This window comes from Pristis pectinata, chromosome 9 (genome assembly GCF_009764475.1).
Source record: "Pristis pectinata isolate sPriPec2 chromosome 9, sPriPec2.1.pri, whole genome shotgun sequence".
NCBI lineage: Eukaryota > Metazoa > Chordata > Chondrichthyes > Rhinopristiformes > Pristidae > Pristis > Pristis pectinata.
In genome coordinates this window covers 65,230,815-65,253,420 of record NC_067413.1, presented here as the reverse complement: position 1 = coordinate 65,253,420, position 22,606 = coordinate 65,230,815, and the positions used below count along the sequence as shown (strand labels likewise).

The following is a 22,606-nucleotide window of genomic DNA, read 5'->3' as shown; positions in this document are numbered from 1 at the left end:
GTCCTCTGCAAGCGCTACCACCATGGACATATTCTGCCCATGTAGCTCCTTACATCTGCTTTATGTACCCAAGATGCACCCAGGTAGGCAGGCACAGTAGTGTAGTGGTTAGCATAACTAACTTAAGTTAGAGGGATATGTGGTAGGAAGGGGTTAGATAGTCTTAGGTGTGGTTTGAAGGGTGACACAACATGGTGGGCCGAAGGGCCTGTATTGTGCCGTATTGTTCTATGGTCCTATGGTAATGCTATTACAGCACCAGCAACCCAGGTGGATTTCCTCCGGGTGCTCCGGTTTCCTCCCACATTCCAAAAGACGTACGAGTTAGGAAGTTGTGGACATGCTATGTTGGTGCCGGAAGCGTGGTGATACTTGTGGGCTGCCCCCAGAACACTCTACGCAAACAGGTGCATTTCACTGTGTGTTTCGATGTACATGTGACTAACAAAGGTAACTTTTCTTCAAAGGGTGTTCCAAATGAAGGAGTCTGGCACTTATCAGTAAGTTACTTAACTTGTTTATGGCAGAGTTTTCCTACTTTAGACACCAATCCTAGATGTTCGTGAGTAGGACTTAGCAAGGTGCATTGGCATGGTAGAAACATCACATGGTTGAATTTGGTAACTTGGTCAAACTGGCGATCCATCTGCTTTTTCTTCTCTGTTTCCACAAAGCAGTTGTGATTCAACTGAATGGCTTGCTCAACCCCTTCAGCGGGTAATTAATAATCAACTACATTGATAGGTCCAAACTTGCACATATACCAACATCATGGTAGGTGGTAATGAGAAGACAGTTTCTTTGCCTATATTTGATCTGATGCCATGAAAATTCATGGGATCTGGACACAATCTTGAGGACTCGCAGAGCTACTCCCTCCAACCTGGCATCAGTAATCCAGATAAGTTCTCATGACAATCTGATGGCTTTATGGATAGCATTACTAGGACTAAGTGATAGAGAAGGGACGTGTTCAGACAGGCTTGAGATGTGTCTATTTTAACGCAATGAATGTTGTGAACAAGGCGGATGAGCTTAGAGCTTGGATCAATACTTGGAGCTATGATGTGGTGGCCATTACAGAGACTTGGATGGCTCCGGGGCTGGAATGGTTGATTCAAGTGCTGGGTTTTAGATGTTTCAGGAAGGACAGGGAGGGAGGCAAGAGAGGTGGGGGAGTGGCACTATCAGAGATAGTGTCACGGCTGCGGAAAAGGTGGATGTTGTGGAGGGATTGTCTACGGAGTCTCTGTGGGTGGAGGTTACGAACAGGAAGGGGTCGATAACTGTGCTGGGTGTTTTTTTATAGGCCGCCCAATAGTGACAGGGTTATTGAGGATATAGGGAAGCAGATCCTAGAAAGGTGTGAGAATAACAGAGTTGTTGTGATGGGGTATTTTAATTTCCCAAACATCGATTGGCATCTCCAGACAGTGACGGGTTTAGATGGGGTGGAGTTTGTTAGGTGTGTTCAGGAAGGGTTCTTGACACAGTATATAGATAGACCTACAAGAGGAGAGGCTGTGCTTGATTTGATATTGGGAAATGAACCTGGTCAGGTGTCAGATCTCTCAGTGGGTGAACATTTTGGTGATAGTGATCATAATTCTATCTCCTTTACGTTAGCACTGGAGAGGGATAGGAACAGACAGGCTAAAAAGGTGTTTACTTGGAGTAAAGGGAATTATGAGGCTCTCAGGCAGGAAATTGGAAGATTAAATTGGGGACAGATGTTCTTTGGGAAAAGTGCAGAAGATATGTGGCAAATATTCAGGGGGTATTTGTGTGGAGTTCTGCATAGACATGTTCCAATGAGACAGGGGAGTCATGATAGGATACAGGAACCGTGGTGTACGAAGGCTATAATAAATCTAGTCAAAAGGAAAAGAAAAGCATACAAAGGTACAGAGAGCTAGGTAATGTTAGAGATCTGGAGGAGTACAAGGCTAAAAGGAAGGAACTTAAGAAAGAGATTAGGAGAGCCAGAAGGGGACATGAGAAGGCCTTGGCGGGCAGGATTAAGGAAAACCCCAAGGCGTTCTACAAGTATGTGAAGAGTAAGAGGATGAGATGCGAAAGGATAGGGCCTATCAAGTGTAGCAGTGGGAAAGTGTGTATGGATCCGGAAGAAATAGCGGAGGTACTTAATGAAAACTTTAAGTCAGTATTCACCACGGAAAAAGATCTGGGAGATTGTAGTGGGGGCTTGCAGCGGCCTGAAAAGCTTGAGCATGTCGATATTACAAAAAAGGTGGTGCTGAAACTTTTGGAAAACATCAAGTTAGATAAGTCACCGGGACTGGATGAGATGTACCCCAGGTTGCTGTGGGAGGCAAGGGAGGAGATTGCATCATCGATGGAGACGGGAGAGGTTCCGGAAGATTGGAGGGTTGCGGATGTCATTCCCTTATTCAAGAAGGGGAGTAGGGATAGCCCAGTGAATTATAGACTGGTGAGTCTTACCTCAGTGGTTGATAAGCTGATGGAGAAGATCCTGAGAGGCAGGATTTATGAACATTTGGAGAGGTATAATATGATTAGGAATAGTCAGCATGGCTTTGTCAAGGGCAGGTCCTGTCTTACGAGCCTGATTGAATTTTTTGAGGATGTGACTAAGCACATCGATGAAGGGAGAGCAGTAGATGTAGTGTATATGGATTTCAGCAAGGCGTTTGATAAGGTACCTAATGCAAGGCTTATGGAGAAGGTGAGGAGACATGGGATCCAAGAGGACATTGCAGTGTGGATCCAGAACTGGCTGGCCCACAGACGGCAAAGGGTGGTTGTTGAAGGTTCATATTCTGAGTGGAGGTTGGTGACCAGTGGTGTACCTCAGGGATCTGTACTGGGACCCTTACTCTTTGTGATTTTTATAAACGACCTGGATGAGGAAGTGGAGGGGTGGGTTAGTAAGTTTGCGGATGACACGAAGGTTGGGGGTGTTGTGGATAGTTTGGAGGGCTGTCAGAGGTTACAGAGGGACATAGATAGGATGCAGAGTTGGGCTGAGAAGTGGCAGATGCAGTTCAACCCAGATAAATGTGAAGTGGTTCATTTTGGTAGGTCAAATATGTTGGCGGAATATAGTATTAATGGTAGGACTCTTGGCAGTGTGGCGGATCAGAGGGATCTTGGGGTCCGAGTCCATAGGACGCTCAAGGTGGCTGCGCAGGTTGACTCTGTGGCTAAGAAGGCATATGGTGTATTGTCCTTCATCAATCGGGGAATTGAATTTAGGAGCCGTGAGGTAATGTTGCAGCTATATAGGTCCCTGGTCAGACCCCACAGACCCCAGAGTATTGTGCTCAGTTCTGGTTGCCTCACTACAGGAAGGATGTGGAAGCCATAGAGAGGTGCAGAGGAGATTTACAAGGATGCTGCCTGGAATGCGGAGCATGCCTTATGAAAGCAGGTTGAGGGAACTTGGCCTTTTCTCCTTGGAGAGATGGAGGATGAGGGGGGACCTGATAGAGGTGTATAAGATGATGAGAGGTATTGATAGGGGAGATAGAGGCTTTTCCCCAGGGCTGAATTGGTGGCCACAAGAGGACATAGGTTTAAGGTGCTGGGGAGTAGATATAGAGGAGATGTCAGGGGTAAGTTTTTTACTCAGAGAGTGGTGAGTGCGTGGAATGGGCTGCTGGAAACGGTGGTGGAGGCGGATACGATAGGGTCTTTCAAGAGACTGTTGGATAGGTACATGGAGCTGAGTCAAATAGAGGGCTATGGGTAAGCCTAGTAATTTCAAGGGTAGGGACATGTTTGGCACAGCTTTGTGGGCTGAAGGGCCTGAATTGTGCTGTAGTTTTTCTATATTCTATGTTCTGTTCTAGGTTTTTGTTTTAAATTTCACAACTGCCCTGGAGGGGATCTGAACTCATATCTCTGCATTATTAGTCCAGGCATTATTAGTCTGATTAATTAACTGATGTGCCAGTATGGTACCACTTTATATTTTGCAGGATTTCATTTAAGTGAAGTATTTTTTTCTTCTGACAAGCTGACACATGTCATTCTTACACATCGTATATGATCCAGACACAGCTATTTTGTCAGATATTTTAATTTGTTTCTCTGAACCCAGTTTGTGATTCAGGGTTATTTCCACAGTGGTGGAATGTTTCCAGCTCTGTTCCAGCAGATCATTCCGCCCTTGCCCAGAAACTTGATTGTTGCAAGAATAATTTTCCTACTGCGTGGGCGAACTTCAGAGATGTCAATATTTCAGCAAAAAAACACAGCTTGGAGAGCTGACAGTGGTCCAGAACCAACAATCTATGTAATGGAAGGTTGCTATTCTTGTAAAAGCTCCTACATTTGGCATTTCTCCCAAGCAAAATGGAAACAGATGTTTGATATTATTGCCCCGGTGTCCTCATCTGGTGGCAATGGCAGCATTTCAGTAATGCCATGTCATTTTCTGTTTTGCACTTAGAGAAAACACTGTAGTCTTCCATTTGTTGGTACTGAAGGAGAAATAAAAACAATAAGTGCTGAAATGCTGATATGGGTTTAATGTAGCAGCCAAAAGTGCAATGACTGAAAATGTTGGAGCATTAGTCTGATTTAAAGCAAAACTTCTGCCAAGTCTGATACTCTACCGGCAGCAAAGTAGGATTCTGGAACCATTGCATCTTACTCATTACAGCTAGTTTCATTCTTAATTCAAAATGAGTTTTGCTAATTGCCTTCTCCTGGCCCAGCATGAGTAGGGTGGTGGATTTCTTACACACATGCATGAGCCCTGGATGTTTTTATAGGATCAGCTAATTTAAATGGACTGGATCAGCACCAGGCAGAACTACTACCTCTGAATCTATGCTTGCTCCAAATCAGGACTGAGAAATTGTGAGTATTTCTAAAAATCCTCCAGTAATGCAACTTTCAAGTTGTGTTTTATCCAGGAAGAAATTGCAAATAAGCAACTAAGTTGGACGGCACGGTACCGTAGTGGTTAGTGTAACGCTATTACAGCGCCAGCGACCCGGGTTCAATTCCTGTTGCTGTCTGTGAGGAGTTTGTACATTCTCCCTGTGTCTGTGTGGGTTTCCTCTGGGTGCTCCGGTTTCATCCCACATTCCAAGGACGTACGGGTTAGGAAGTTGAGGGCATGCTATGTTGGCACCGGAAGTGTGGTGACGCAGGCTGCCCCAAGAATAATCTGCGCAAAGATGCATTTCACTGTGTGTTTCGATGTACATGTGACTAATAAAGAAATTTTATTATCTTATTTTACATTGTCTCCATAGCTCTGGTACAGATCTGAATCAAGGGAAAAAAAAACACTTGCCTGAGCTCCCAGGTGGTTGCTAAATCCCTCTACAAGCTCAACTGATACACGGCATATAGTGTCTAAAGCAGTTTTCAGATGCTGTTCAGTTTTGGCAACATTGAAAATTATGCTGGACATGAAATAACATAATTCCTGCATCAATTGGATGGCATAAATGCCACGTTTCAGGTGCTGGAGGAGTGTTTCTTTGTCCATCAGGGCACATTGACACATGAAATATACGTCTCAGTGGAGTTCTGGTTATAGAATGTATTAGGGCAATGAAAATGAAAATCAGCCCCATGGTGTATACCAAATGAAACACAAGCCTTTCCAAGGAAATTATGTGAATCTAATATACGACAGTGTCCATTTTAGTACAGTTTTCTAGCTTCAGCAATAAAGTGCATATTGAATGATTTTTTTCCTACTTTTTTTTTAAAATTAAATCGGACTGTCAGATGGAGCCATCCCAGCTTTTGGTGAGAGCAGAACATTCAAATTAATGTGCAGATAACTATTTTATTCCCCAAATCAAACAATATAAAATGATATTACTTTGGATTCTTCTGAATTAATAGTCTCATATTCAGGCTAGTGCTAAAGAAAGCTTTGAATCTGGTGTTCTACTGCAGATCAGAAACTGCATAAACTGCTTTTCTGTAACACCCACCTCTCCCACAACTACCAGTAACAATACAGATAGAAATCTAATCTTCCAACCTCTTTACCTCACTGTTGGGTGGAGCTTCCTTAATCTTTTCAGCTTGTTGCTTTTCCCATTCTGAATCACAATCAGAATCATGTTCAGACCACATTTGGAGTACCGTGTATGGTTCTGGACTCCATACACCAAACTAAAAGGCTCAAAATAAAGAAGATGTAACCATTGGTCAATGACACCAAGAGAAGAGTCCATAAGTCTAAGGTAATCATAAAGAAATTCAATAAGGAGCTCAAGAGAGGCTTCTTAACCCAGAAAGTGGTTTGAATATGGAACTCACTACCACATAGAGTAATTGAGACAATCCTATTAGATTTCCTTAATGACGAAGCAACGCTTGAGAGAAAGGAACTGAGGGAGGGAGACACACGCAATGGCAGAAGGGAGGGATAGAAGGAAATGATGATGGGGGAGGGATCAGAAAAGGTATGTGCGGATCATAAACATCACAACGGACCTGTTAGGGTAATTTGATGTTCTATGTAGTGGAGTAATAATATGAGTAGTACCTTTGTCAGGGAAACAAATCATGCTGCCTTTGACTAGTTCACCACACCACACCTACATTCATGGCTCAGGAAAACTATTGGCATGTGACATGCGACTCTGACAAAATATTTCAGCACATGGGCTTAAACAGTACCCATAAATCTACTGGTCTCCGAGAGGGTAGGAAGACTACGTCTATTTGCCTGTGAACATATACTGAGGAAATCAGTGTGATTCAATGGCCTTGAAGGTGATTCAGCAGCATACTTTCAGGTGAATTAGGGGAGCATGATGACGCATGAAAGATATCCTAGTCACCCCCTGCAGATAAGTATGGTCTCCAGCTGCAATAATTCTTCATGCTGAAGAAGTCAGACTTCCACGGCCAAGGGAGTGGCCTTGCATTTATCTCAAATAAATTCCTGCAACAGGTCTCTTTCTCAAATATCCTTCTGTTAACTGTCCACTATGTAATAAATAATTTTGACTTGAAATTCAGCATCATAGCACCCTGTGGAATATATTTCTTTCTGGGTTGAGTATGTCCCTACTTCTTTCTTTAGAATATAAATAATGTGGTCTTTTGCATCCAAGACAGTTCCAGGCTTTTATCCTGTAAATCAAATGATGGGATGTTAGATAGACCCTTTGCTTACTCATTTTTAGTCTAGGAACTTGTTTCAGTACATCATGTGATTAAATAACTTTTAATTTTGAGTTGTCATCTTATTTGGAGTTGATGCTCAGACTTTTGTGATTTACCAGACTGCCTTGAGATAAAAGGTTAAAAGTCAAGATATACGTAGAGACTTACTCTGTGGCCATTATTTGATCTTGTGGCGACTCACCTTACCGGTATCAAACCGGCTCCCGAGATCGCGAGCGTCGTTGGAGGCCCCTGACACAAGATGACGCGGGGGCCCTCCTTCTTCTCCATCGTTGGACTAGGAAGGCCCGCATGTGGGAAGGTCGGGTGACCCGCGCGTGACATCAGCAACGGGAACTGAAGCACAGGAAGAGTTTTGGTATTAAAAGGCTGTCGAGGCAATCGACTTCTGACTCCAAGCAACGGACTCCGTGTCTTCATTCTGTAGTAGTGTAGCTAGCCGCTGCATTGGTGACTCCAACAGGGCCCAATTGTTTTTGGACCCACGATGTCCTGCGCAACAAGAGGTACAGGCAGTAGCCCTTAAACTGCCCACCTTTTGGACCCTCCGGCCACATGTCTGGTTCGACCAGGCCGAGGCCCAGTTCCAGATTCGCCAGATCACCAGGGATGACACTAAGTACTACTACGTGTGGAGCGCCCTCGTACCACGACAACCGCAGCCCAGGTCGAGGACTTCATGCAGCACCCACGGAGGAGGAGAAAGTACGATAAGTTCAAGAACCTCCTTCTTGAGACTTTCGGCCTTTCCCGACACGAATCGGCCTCCCACCTCCTCCACCTCGATGGGTGTTGGGTGACAGGACCCACCTCTGCGCTCATGAACAGATGTTGGCCCTGCAGATGGCCACAAACTCTGCCGGATGTTCGAGCAGGGCCTTTCTAGAGCAGTTACCCAATGACATCCACCTGCTCCTGATGGATGCCGACTTCAGCGACCCCCAGAAGGTGGCTGCCCAATGCTGATGTACTTTGGCAGGCAAAGAAGGAGAGCGGGGCGTCTGTCGAGCGCGTTGCCATGCCACGTACCCAGTGGCCCAGCAGGCCAGACCCTGCAATCGACCGCACCCCACCTGCCACCAGGTTTGAGGCACCGACCGACTAATGGTGTTTCTACCACCAGTGGTGGGGCGCAGACACCCGCAGGTGCTGGCCACCATGCAGGTTTCCAGGAAACGCCAGGGCCAGCCACCACTGATGGCTACGGCGGCTGGCCGCTCCCGGATAGCCTCTTGCACGTGTGGGACAGGTGTTTCCTGGTAGATACCGGGGCCCGAGGTCAGCGTCATGCCTCCCAACAGCCACGAGACTCGCAACTGCACACCAGGACCCCGCCCTCAGAGCCGCCAACAGCAGCGCCATCCGGACCTTTGGCACCCGTTCGGTGCAACTCCAGTTTGGCACCAGCAACTTTAGCTGGAAATTCACCCTGGCCGCCATTGCACAACCACTCCTTGGGGCAGATTTTCCTTCGCGCCAACAGTCTGCTGGTTGACCTGCGGGTAAGCGTTTGGTACATGCCAGGACCTTCCAAACGTTCTCGTTGGGTGAGGCCAAGCTACCGGCCCCACACCTCGACTCCATCACCATGTCGACCAACGAGTTCGCCAGGGTCCTGGCAGAATTCCAGTCTGTACTAACTCCCCAGTTCTCCACCACCTTGCCCAAGCAACGGCGTCCAGCAATCACATCCCCACCCAGGGCCCACCCCTCCACGCCCGCGGCCCGACGACTACCCCTGGACAAGCTCCGCCTCGCGAAGGAGGAATTCAAGAACATGGAGGAGTTTGGGATCATCCACAGGTCGGACAGCCCATGGGCCTCTCCGCTACACATGGTCCCCTAAGCAGCCGGAGGGCTGGCGACCCTGCAGCGATTACCAAATGCCTGAATGACATAACCACCCCGAACCGGTACCCTGTGCTGCATACTCAGGACTTCGCTGCCAACCTGCACGGGTGGTCCATTTTTTCCAAGGTCAATCTCATCCGTGGCTATCACCAGATCCTGGTGCATCCGACGATATTCAAAGACGGCGCTGATCACACCTTTCTGCCTCTTTGAATTCGTCTGGATGCCCTTTGGCCTCAAGAACACTGCTCAGTCCTTCCAACGACTGATGGACGCACTCGGGCGCGACCTTGACTTCGTCTTCATATACCTCGACGACATCTTGATCATCAGCAGCAGCTGCCAGGCACATCTCACGCACCTCTGCCAACTCTGTTCTCGCCTGAGGGATTTCGGCCTGACCATCACCCAGCCAAATGCCAGTTCGGGCTTGAGACACTCGATTTCCTGGGCCATCGGATCAACAAACATGGCGCCTCGCCCCTGCCTGCAAAGGTCAACGCCATCCGCCACTTCACCAGACCCACCCCATCAAGGGCCTGCAGGAATTTCTCGGTATGGTAAACTTTTATCACAGTTCATACCATCCACGGCTCGCATCATGTGCCCGTTGTTTGCTCTCCTGTCGGGTGGAAGCAAGGACATTGTTTGGTCAGAGAAGGCTGACACCACGTTCATCAACACCAAGCAGGCCTTGGCAGACGAGGTCATGTTGGTGCATCTTCTTCGTATGGACGTCCCGACTGCCCTCATGGTTGACGCCTCCAGCACAGCGGTCGGAGGCGTTCTAGAGCAGCTCATCGAAGGGCGTTGGCAACCGCCGGCGTTCTTCAGCAGACACCTTCGACCACCAGAGCTCAAATATAGCGCCTTCAACCGCGAGCCGTTGGCGTTGTACCTGGCCATCAGGCACTTCCGATACTCTTAGAGGGCAGGCCATTTACAGCTTTCAACCAACCACAAGCTGTTGACCTTCACTTTCAACAAGGTCTCAGATCCCTGGTCAGCACGGCAGCAGCGGCACTTGTTGTACATCTCAGAGCACACCACTGACGTTCGCCATCTGTCTGGGAAAAAGAATGTGGTTGCGGATGCACTTTCAAGGCTCACCATCCAAGTTTTGTCCCAGGGGGTGGATTTCGGCACCTTGGCGGAGGCACAACAAACGTACATGGAGGTGCCCAGCTATTGCACCGCAGTCTCAGGCCTGCAGCTGCAAGACCTACTGGTAGGCCCCGGAGAGCGCACCCTGCTCTGTGATATCCCCACAGGTAAACCCCGCCCCATCGTTCCAGCTGCCTGGCATCGACGGGTGTTTGATTCCATCCACGGCCTGGCACACCCATCCATCCGGACTACTGTCCAGATGGTGTCCGACAAGTTCGTCTGGCATTGGCCTGCGTAAACAGGTTTCCGAATGGGCCCAGTCCTGCACACACTACCAAACCTCGAAGTACAGGTCAAGGCCCTCTGCAGGACTTTCAACCTACCCGCCGGAGGTTCGACCATATCCATGTCCACCTTGTCAGTCCCCCCCCCACAAGTCTCCCGAGGAGCGCGGTACCTCCTCACGATTGTCGACCGCTTTACCCGCTGGCCCGAAGCCATTCCCCTTGCGGATACCTCCACCCAGTCCTGCGCACGGGCCCTTTTGTCAACTTGGGTGGCCCCATTTCGGTGTCCCGGCCCATATCACCTCAGACGGGGAGCTCAATTCACCTCCGGCCTGTGGTCTGCTGTCGCTGACTTATGGGGTTCCCAGATCCACCTCACCACTGCCTATCGTCCGCAATTCAATGGGCTGGTGGAGAGGTTCCATCGACACCTGAAGTCGGCACTCATGGCCCGCCTTAAGGAGCCCAACTGGGTGGACGAACACCCCTGGGTCCTGCTGGGGATACATACTGCGCCAAAGGAGGACCTGCATGCCTTGTCCGCAGAGGTGGTCTACAGAATGCCCTTGGTCGTCCGGGCGGAGTTCCTACCAGCCCCTCAGGGGCCAGAGGAAGAACCTGCTGCGACGCTCGACCGGCTGCGCAAGCGGCTTGGCAACCTGGCTCCGATACCCACCTCGCGACATGGACAGGCCCCGACTCGTATGCCGACATCCTCCGAGACTGCAAGTTTGTCTTTGTCAAGAGGGGGCGCGCACCGAATACCACTGCAGCTGCCGTACGAAGGGCCATTCCGGGTCGTCAAGAACAATGGGTCTACGTTTGTGCTGGACATTGGGGGCGCGAGGAGGTTTTACAATTGACCGGCTGAAGCCGGCTCATTTAAGACCTGGACCAACCGGTAGTGGACCAGCGAGCGCGACGCAGGGGCAGGCCACCCAAGTCATAGTTTATTTCTGGCTTTCGCGACGGTATCGCTGGTTCTGGGGTGGGGGGGGGGGGTGTTATGTGGCGACTCACCTTACTGGTATTGAACCGGCTCCCGAGATCGCGAGCGTTGTCGGAGGCCCTGACTCAAGATGGCGCGGGGCCCTCCTTCTTCTCATTGTTGGGCTAGGAAAGCCACGTGCAGGAAGGTCAGGTGACCCACGCATGACATCAGCGCGGGAAGAGTTTCGGTATTAAAAAGTGCACCATGCCCCTGTCGAGTAATCAACTTCTGACTCCAAGCAACGACTCCGTGTCTTTATTCTATAGTAGTGTAGCTAGCCGCAACAATCTCAATACACAATTCTAGTCGTAGCATTTATTCCTTCCTGGCTTATCCTTGCTGTCCTGTACTCATGATTCCCCATTCCAAACTTCAAGTGGTATTCCTAAAGTTGTGTCCTTCTGTTCTATCCAGGTACACACAATCCAGCACAAGTGATGCTTTGATAGTCATTTATTTGTAATTGTTTCCATTTTTGAGATGATATGTGGCAAAAATGCTCATAACATTAACTATACTCTTAATTTCGTAGACTAAAGCTTAGAAACAATAATCTTATCAAATGTAGGGGCAACACAGGAAAACTGTTTCATAAGAAGAAGTAGCCATTGTAGGCTATACAGCCCATCGCTCCTGTTCTTTAAGCCCTTTCAGTAGTTGCATAGTTGTTTATACTACTTTCTTCCCCAACTATCACTGCACCCCAACTGACCTCTCCACCAAAAAAAGGATGCAGCTGAGGTCTCTTGGACTAGCACTGAGTTCTCCTGAGAAAATGTTACATAACTTGAAGTATAATGTGAGTGCATAGCATAATATTACTTTATCGCACAATGATGGATGTGATTGTGCTAATGTATATTTCCCATACTTCTAGCATTTCTGTTTCTCCCTCCTTCAGTGCATGTTTTCTCTTGCTCTCCTTCCTACCTTCCTCAGCATGTGTTTCTCTTGTCCTCCCTGATATATATTTCCTTTTTTTGTTTGTGCAATGTGTGTTTTTGATTATGTTCTCTCCTCACCAAGCTGTGTAATCTCCATCCTTTATATTTTCTCTCCGTCCTAAATGATCTGGTCTTTCCCGGTAGCAGGAGGATCAACTGGGCTCAACCGACATGGTTAGTTTGCTAATCACAATGGCAGGTGTTCTGTACGTTGAGGACAGTAGGGATTGAGTGGTGGGCAATGGATTCAACCAGATAATACTTGAGCTCATTAAATAGATACATCATAGAGTTCCCACTGCATGCTCTTATACATGTGCTGTGTGTTGGAATACCTTAAAATATGAAAAATAACCCATAAAAACAATAAACAACATGCAAAACATTATCCATTTTATAAAGAGGAAAAGCATTGCAGTAGTGAAAATATAAGAGCAGTGAACTAAGCAGCACTGAGTCATCCCACCTGGCATTCTCGTTAACCACACTAGGCAGCAAAATGATTCAAGCCCCTTCATGCTTCAACATTCCCCACCCCACCACAAGAAGTTAATTATAGGAATTATTAATGGATTAACTTCTTGGTCTGTTGTTGCAAATCTACAAGTTTTTGGTTCTTTCTATTTTCAAAACTTTATGGCAGGTGGCTTGAAAAATGCTGAAGTACTTCTTAGTGATTCAAGGATTTGGTTCTGCAGTATATGTAATAGTTGCTGTAAATAAGATATTACTTTAAGGCTGTCATCCATGAAGGATTCTATCATTTGACTAACTGCTCCACAATTTTCTGGAATGTTCCAGATATAGTATTTGAAGAGCCCTTGAATAAACACGCAATTTGTTTGAATCCTCCTGCCTCATTTGTACAAATCTGTACATAGTGCAAATAACTTGGTTAGAGATTAAGAACACACTGAACACACTATCTTTTCAAGATAGTTACTCCCAGACACAGGTGCACCTGCCTCTTGGATTTAAGCATGACTGGGATAATGAACAATGGTCACATTGAGCAGGTTTCTTGAAAAGCCAAGAGGAGAAATGAAGGAAGAGTAAAGATGTCTCCTTTCTGCTGGGGTTCACCATAAGTTATTTACCTTCTTTGTTTTGCTGACCAACGCCTTGTATTTTTGGCTGCAGTGTGAAATTAAAATACAAACACAAAAAATGAACACCAAACCAAAATGGATAAATTAAATTCATTACATTTTCCTTATAAAGTTAAAATGATCACCCTTTGGAAACTGTTGTCACCCTTGTGTTATATACCCTAACATAAAAAAAGCATGGATTTTCCATTGAGTACATTACACACCATTTCACTGTATTCACAGGAAGCAAATGATTGGCAGATTGAATTTGGCAAATTGAAATTTAAGAACTAAACAAAGTCACTTCTCACCGAGAACATCTGTACAGATGCAGAGATTTGGGGTCATACTGAATATGGCAGGCTACTGGCCACAGTAAAAATTCATCTTTAACTGTTGTAACACTTATGAAACACTGACACTTTATAGGATGTGACCAGTTTAAGCATATGGCCACATGCTGTGTCTTATTCAGTTCATACATTTATTATTAAAAGTGTTTTGACTTAAAAAATCCATAAATTGGATTCTTTAAAAAACTATATTTGTTATTAATTACAAATTGTAATCTCAATACCCTATCCCCATTTGCATCTTTGATATGTTCCACTGACCAATAAAATTAATTCATGTTCAAAACACCAATTCTGGCTTTAGAAACTACACTGCTTTATCAGTTCATTTTCTTTTTAATTAAGAAAGTGACTGTTCTGTCCTTGAATACTCCCAGACCTTGAATGATGAGTTATGAACTGTGAATAATAATTATTACATAGACAACCACAAAAGTTTACTTGCTGTCATAATGAATAAGTTATTTTTCATAAAGCACATGCTATCTCTTTTCCAATGCATTCTATTTTTTTTAACTTTACATTTCTGCTTTCCAAAAACATGTTTCTGAAAGAGTGAAACCAAAATAGTTCTGATCCTTTAAATGTGAATGATTATCAGGGGTTAGCTGTGTTTGTCGATGGACTATGATATTAACGTCACCCGGATTTCTGAACCAGGGTGATCCAGCAGTAAACTACTCTTGGGTCCATCCGTGACCATGGCTTAAAAATAATGAACACATGAACTGATTGGTCCATGAATAATACCAGAAATTGAAAGGAAAGATGTAAAAGTTCTGTTACCTTTATATCCCAGGATGGCTACAGTAATGGTTAGCATGGCACAGAGGACATAGAGCAGCAGAATAGAAAACTTCAGAGGCCCAGTTGTTTCTGCATCGATTACACTGAGGCCCTTCCTGAATTCCTGCAAAAAAAATGCAAGGTTTAATATTTCAGGCAGATATGATAATCACATACAATTTTAATGGCATTTTTAACCAATAATTAGATTTCAGCTCCTTGGATGTGCTAGTTCTATGCTGCACATACGTTCTAATGCCCAATCAGTTCCTTCATGCAAAATCATGGGATTAACCAAAAATACATTAAAAACAGCTTTCAGGTGGTTTACATGTGCTGAAAGGGATCTGTGTGGTTCCCAGTAGGTCCACACTCAATTCACTGCAGCTGGAAACACTTTGTTGTGCAGCAGTCTAAGGGCATCAGCTTTTAAAGGCACATTCCCTATGGTAGCCATTGAGCAGCAACACATGTTACGGCTGCTGTGTAGGGGAGAGGGCAGAGAAGGGTGGGGGTGAGAGGAGGGAAGGGAAGGGAGCACCAGGGTTTACTCAGTGGGTCACTGAAGGTGGCCAAGAGGAAGTCGATGCATCAGAGGGCTCAGGATACCTGCCATGGCCAACATTAGAAGAGCCCGGCAGAGTAATCTCCAAGAACAAGAATCTCTGAACAATGGAGTATTGCCGAAGAAATTTCATAATTTCACACAATAGGTCAAGATGAGCTCCAGACCAACAGAACTACTGATTTTTCTATTGTGACACCTACCCTGAGAAGCACACAAACTGATAATCACTCCAACTGTGAGTCCCACACATTTTCCTCTCCTACAGCAACCCTACCACTGACATTTAACACCACTGACACAATCCCACACAGAGGTCAAATCTCCTTATTCAAATCCTTCATCTTCTCCATTTAGACAAAAATTGACGACTACATATTCAACCATTTGGGCTGAGATTCTCTTCCCAAACCTCCTTGCCTCACTCTCTTTTAAGCTGGTCTTTAAAAGTAACTACATGATCAAACAAATTTTTCTGGCCTGTTGTCACATTTTGTACATTAATACACTTGCAAAGTGCCTTGACACTGTTCACTGAATTTAAGGCTCTAAGTACAAATTGTTTTTACCCCCTACAACTCAGCAGACCATTCAAGCTGGGGTGAGGATGACAGTTCACTCAGATGCAGCCTTAATCCTATGACTAAATTTCCTTAGAGCTGCTGCCACTCTGTCATTGTAACTGCACTGGGAATGTTAGAAACCCTACTACTGGATGATGTTACAGGACTTTGATTGCCGGCACAAGCTCTACCGAATCATTTCCCATCCTAGTCCAGAGCACAGGTTCAACTTTATAATCTTACTACTCTCTGTTGAAATTAAACCTGGTGAATTTAAGTTTGCAGTAGAAATACATTTTGTATTATGTTGTGTTAATAGCACAGAGCAGCAAGATGTGACACCTACATTTCCACACTCTACGGAGGAAGGAATTTGGCTAGGGATTGGTTATTTGGGGTCCTTGCCATGTTTATTCCATTAGTCAGAATTTATCCACTTTTAATGAATCATTCTCAGAGATGCCAGAAATATGACCTATTACCTGTTTGCCTTAGTTTGCACATAAAATCCTAGTATCTAGCATTTTAAAAGGCAATGGGGATTGGAGATTAGCATTTATAATACTGTTTTCTATAGGGAAGCTAGCCTGGGTAAAATCGAAGCAGAAATGTACCTTATAAAAATTCAGCTGGAGTGTTTACTGCACAGTGCCACATTAGACTCTACTTCTGCCCAGTTGAGATGAGTGCTTCAGTTGTGCCTGGGGTGGGCAATCCCAGACAAAATAAATAAACAGGCACCCACACGAAATATATAGATGGCATTTGCCAGAAAATGACTCAGAGTTGTGACTGCAACCAACTTGCTGTCAGAAGTCCCACAACAAAGTCTTTAACTGTACATCTAACCTGGGTTGGACTTGAGAGTGAGTGTTTAATGCTGACAGTGAATTAGAGCTTGACAAAATATGTTGGTTTCCCCTGCTTCGTAGACTCAAACAAAATTAGAGGGTAGGTAGATCGATGGGCCATAGCAAGAGGCGAGAGGAGGTAGACCCAGATGATTTACAGTTGGTGGGGGGGGGGAAGGAGAGAGAGAGAGAGAGAAATAGAGCAGAGAAAGAAGGGAGTAAGGAGGCTTTCATTTTTTCTTGGTTTGTCAGAAGTACTTTGGAAGTCTCACGTTAATCCACATATTCACATTATGTACATGCTTGTCTAGCAAAAGTGTTGCCCAGATTTCTTTGGGTTATTGTTAGTATGAGGCCCAATTTTAACTGCAATTTCCTGATAAGAATGACACGACCAAGCTTAAGATTCATCAGGTCCCTGCCAACTATACACCGTGCCTTTTGAAGTAGTTTTTGCCTGTAAGTCAAGGACCTTGGTCAGATTCAACAGTTGGCATTAGATGACATAAATTAAAATATGATGCTATCTTAACCTTGCCACATTGCATTGGATTTGTTGCCTGACTTGTCAAGGAAACTTGGTGCCCAGGAGCAGCAGGTTCCAAAGCGGTGTAAAAGTATAATAATGATTTCTTTTCATTTTAGTACCTTACAGACTTCTGTTTTCCCCTGCTTCAACTCCCCACTTCCAGACTTACCCCTGTCAAGGGCTGAGATAGATCAGTGTAAGTAGATGGAGATATTTATGAGTGTTTATAGGCCATGACATATAACATATTTTCTAAGATAAATTCTAAATAATTTTCTTCAAACGGGAAATTACTAAATAATTCTGAGGGCCATAGGAAGGTACATGGAAACATTTTAATAAAATTTACCAATAATTACATTAGAACTGGCTTGGCTAATACTTTAATAACATTCTTATTCTATGCATTCCATAAAACATACTGTATTACACTGTAATAATATAATCTTATAGCACAGAAGGTGTCATTTGGCCTGTTGTGTTTGTAGCAACTCTTGAAAGAGCTGATAAGCAGTCCCAGAACATTTTCCATAACACAGCGAAACTGGTCTCAGTCAAGTGCATGCCCAGTTGCCTTTTGGATGTTCCTATGGCATTGAGTCTGTTGTCATTACAAGCTGTGTGCAATGGGTCTCCATGGCTTGTGTGATGATAATAACTAAGTGGATGTAAATATTAGTTTAGGAAAAAAAATCATAAATAGGCAGTGGAAGCAGAAAATGGCAGAAACACTTAGCAAGTCAGGCAGTGCCTGTGGAAAGAAAAACAAAGTTAATGCTTCAGGTGGAAGATCCCTTGTCAGTAAAGTACTAACTCAGTTTCTCTTTCCGCAGATTTTGCCCAGCCTGCTGAGTGTTTCCAGCAATTTCTGTTTTTATTTCCAGCATCTGCAGTTTTTTTGATTTTCTATAGATAAACATTATGGTTACATTCAACTTAAACAGCTGCACTAATTGAAACTTGTAGGATTCTGTATCTGTAAAGAAGCTGTTTGAAATTTGTTGACATAGGAATTTTTTATTTGGTCTGGATTTACATTATTCATAGAATATAGAACAATACAGCACAGGAACAGGCCCTTAGCCCACAATGCCTGTGCAAACTGAAGTACAGCATCTTGGTCTGCTGTAAGTTAGAATAAAGTAAATTAGACCTAGGTATCATGAGACAAACCATTACAAATATACGTTGATGTGATTTTAATAATCTTGATGATTTGGGACTTTAAAATGATAAAAATGAAAAGTAACAGAAACTGGCACTTTCAGAATCATGTTCAGCATTTAATGAATCAGTCCAAACTTAAGATTCAAAGGAGTTTTGAGGATCTAGAGAAGACATGGTGTGACAGGGATTTCAGGATACTTACTGACACAGTGATACCTCTTTTGATGTTCTGTTGGAGGCTGTGAAGAACCACAGTAAAATACTAACTTACTTATAATGACAGAGAAGGAAGCTATTTGGCTCATCCTGTCCATGCCAACTCCCAACACAGCAATCCCATCAGATCTATTTCTCTCCCCTTTTCCCTGTCACCTTGTAATTTATAATCTCTTACATGCTCAAGAACTCTCCTCTGCCACTTATCACTATATTCTGCATTCTGTTATTGTTTTCCTTTTGTACTATCTTGATGTACTTATGTATGGAATGATCTGTCTGGATGCAGGTAAACAAAGCTTTTCACTGTATCTCGGTACCTGTGACAGTAATAAACTAGTTACCAATTACCAATCTGCACCATGGGGTAAATTTCAGTGGCCAATTAATGTACCCAGTATGTCTTTGGGATGTGGGAGGAAACCAGAACTCCTGGAGGAGACTCATCTGATCATGGGAAGAACATGCAAACTCCACACAGAATGCACCTAAGGTCAGGATCGAACCTGGTCCCTGGAGCTGGAAGGCATACTTTTCCCATCCAATGGGAGGAAACAAGCTGATGCCATAAAGGTGATCTAGTTGTTGGTGGCCCAGTAGCAGTAGCACAGCAGTACATCCCTGGAATACGTGCCAAAAATACTTTAATGACTTAACCAGGTTAAGTTTTTATTCTTTGATGGAATCACAAGAAGTTGACCAGTTTGAACTATTTTCCAGTCTTACCCATTGTTGATTTTTTAGTGGCTTCTCACCTTTTAAGTGGCTTGATGGTGAACTGACAGGGATTAATGAGTGGATGTCTTTACAGTTCACAAATGCTGGTGATTGATCTGGGGATACATAAATGCCACGTATGCAATCGATGACACTCTAAATCTATGGGAAGCCAACCAGGCTGGAGATGAAAACCTGAGCAGCCTCTCTGACTATTGGCATTGTAGTCAACGTGTGGGTAATAGCCATTTCTACAGACAGTCCATGATTCACCTGCTCTGTGCATTTTGGGACCTTAGCTGGCTGATCCTGGATATGCCACCACCTTAACTTTGACAGATTTAGAGGTGAAGAAAGTAAGTAGGTTAATCACTTTGAAAGCTACTGACAATATTTAAACACCAGGCCTTCTCCTAGGAGACTTCAGATGGTCAACTGACATGATAGACTTAGGCTCTTGAAAACTGCTTTTCAGACATGGCCTTTACCATCTGTTGTGTGTGATTCTTCCTGCAAGTTGCACTGTTTTCCTACTGATATCTCTACTGTAGGCTTTTGTTGCTGTTGCAGGTGCTATTAGTGATCATGCTATGTTTCAACCATGGTCCAGCCTTACTCTGTCAACCCATCCTCTTGTGGTTCAGAAAACTTCTATGGCGTAGAAAGTAGATCTGCAACAAAAGTACTGTGGATAAAATTTTTTCATCTAGTAGATAAGAAAGGAGCTGTGAGTAATGGGTATCTTTTCAAGTGTTTTAATCAGCTCCCTCAATTTTTTCTATGTTTTCAGTGTCAAGTTTCAGAAAACTTGTGAATGCATGTTTTAAGTTAAAAACGTTACTCAACTTGAACGTCTGCTATTTATTATAAGCAACATGCCTCTCCCTAAGGGAATGCACTTATGTTAAACAAGGAAATAGGGAGGTTGGAGCCAGCTCCCTAAAGGATTCTCATTTCTGCCAGATTTAATCTTGATGTCCTAACTTCACCCCACCACTTATCACTACCACCATGCAACCAAAAACATACAATTCTCCAGGTCAACATTAACTATAATAATAGCTCAACCTATGGTAGACCAATATTGGTTAAGACTGGAATTGGAGTCTTCTTGGACCATGTGGCATTGTCCCTGTTTGTGGGTCTGTGCATTAAACCATAGCATTTCAACCCAAATTGAGTCAAAAGCCATAATTGAGGCACTTTCAAAGTGTAGAATATGCAAAATTACAAGATTTTGCCATAGCATAGACTGTCAGTACTTTATGATGTGAACCACACTTGTACTGTAAAATTCTACTGTATGTTCAATAAGCAAACATAGTTCCAGACTAGAATAATTCCACAAGGATTGATGACATTTTCAGCTCTAAACATCAGTAATAATTTAATGAACTTACATAAACAAATCTGTATTTAATAGTGAGTAATGCTTAAACAGTTTATCTCTGCACATCAGATTGCTTTTGTTTATCATCATTTAGAGTAGTTTGTGAATTTGCTGCTTCTTCAATTTCCAACTGATCTGCTGGAGTAAAATTGACCTCTCAGTGATTGGGTGGCACAATGATCTAGAAGGCTATGTTTTCACCTCCAGAACCTGGGAGTCAAAAGCCTGGTCATGTGAAAAAAAAGAAGCTTTGAACTATGGAATAATTCACAGATGCTTTCATAGCATTTTGACCTTAGAGTTTTCAACAGTCTTGTGTGATTATCACTAATCAAGTTTCTGATAAGAATATCCACCTTTTGCTTGAACCACGTAACTCTGTTACAAGGAGATCAGTTATGTAATAACTCTGCATTTCCCATCTGGTGTGATGGTCATGAATTTATGGTTCAAGACCTCATTTTGACCAGTATTGGAAGTGGATATAAACTGATAATATCACAGTTTGCAGATATGGTTGCACTTTTGAAGTTGGATATTGTACAGCAGTTACAAAATACTGTAACTAATGGGAAATTATGGTATTCCCTATGAATATGAAAATGTTAAATTCCATAGTGTATCACATCAGCAGTAAATGAATAACTAACTGTGCAAACTAGGATATTGGTTATTTAGAACATGATTTTCTTTTGCACAAGTGCAAAGAAGAACAGAAAAGAAGAATCATATAGTAAGCTGTTCTGCTGTACTCATTAAACAAAAACTTGACCTGTGGAAATATCACATCCTATGAAGGACTATTCATCATTTTATTCTACCATGCACTTGTCTAGACTGACAGTTCTAATAATGATCAGAACATGCACTGATCTCATAATTGCCAATGCCATTGTGAATATTTAAGGGAAGTTAAAAGTTTCTTCACTCATTTGTTGTACACGTGATCATGATGTTAAGGAAGAAATGCAATGCTTTGCAATAAAATAAGTTTCACATCAAAAATGTACTGACTCAGAATGAAAAGGGTAATTGAAGCTTCCACAAGTGACACAGGAACAAAATTAGGAATGACAAATATTTCTATGGAATTACAATTTAAAAAAACATCTTAGCAAGCATCTGGACAACAGATGCTTTTTCCAACATGAAAAATCATAAACATTACTAACATTTTTAGTAATTACTACCACTGTGTTGAAATTTTTATTTGAAATTTCCTGAACAAGTTTATTTACCTTAATGTTAGACTTTCCAAATTTTCTCTTTGAAAGGGCAGATTTTATTTATTTAAATCTCAAAGAGCCAAACATACTTAGAAAACTACACTTGATATTTTACAAGAGTGAACACCTTTATAGTAATTTTGTGATAGTATCAGAAACCCTTCCCATTTCCATTGTCCTCATAGTCCTGCACAGCAATGTCACATATATAAACGTTTGGGAGAAAAATGTTCACTATTCATTACTTGTAGCAGAATATTGTATATGGGTATGAATACTCATGCAGTCACAGCATATTTCCCCACATCTGTGGACAACCACACAAACTCAATAACAATGACAATCTTGATAACCAGTGTGGCAAGGCCTCAACAGCTGTCAATGGCATTCTGAGTGCAGACGGCTGAGATTGACCCTACACTGCACTCTGCCATCCCAATGTGCAAGGCCCCAATATAATTATGAGAGAAATATTGCCCTGGATCATCCAATTTGATGTTTACCTGCCGCTCAACCGGATGCTGCAACATCCTACCAAACTCCTGATTAAGCCTGCAGTAAGTCTTGCACCACACTGAATAGCACTTAAGGGAAGTCATATAACCACCACTTTCATGTGTTGATGAAGTCAATGTTGAAGCCACACACCCACAGAAGTCTGTTTCTCAGCTTTCCATGGGCTAATAACCACAAGAATTAGCTTCAGTGGCAAGCTTGCAATCCTGGACCTGAAAGAGCAGAAATTAAGAGAAATTATGAAAACAAAAGGCAGGTCAGAAAATAGGAGTGCTACCAACTCACCCAAGTTGACACAAATGCC

The 22,606-nt window shown here is 43.6% G+C and overlaps 1 protein-coding gene across 1 annotated transcript in view; it reads right to left on the bottom strand.

The window, feature by feature from the left end:
* Positions 1–22,606, bottom strand: part of colec12 (collectin sub-family member 12) — a 124,432-nt gene that overhangs the window by 30,175 nt on the left and 71,651 nt on the right. Inside the window, exon 3 of the mRNA XM_052023076.1 lies at positions 14,563–14,686. Coding sequence (XP_051879036.1) covers positions 14,563–14,599 — 37 coding nt within the window. The 5' untranslated portion in view covers positions 14,600–14,686. The remainder of the gene's footprint in view (positions 1–14,562; positions 14,687–22,606) is intronic.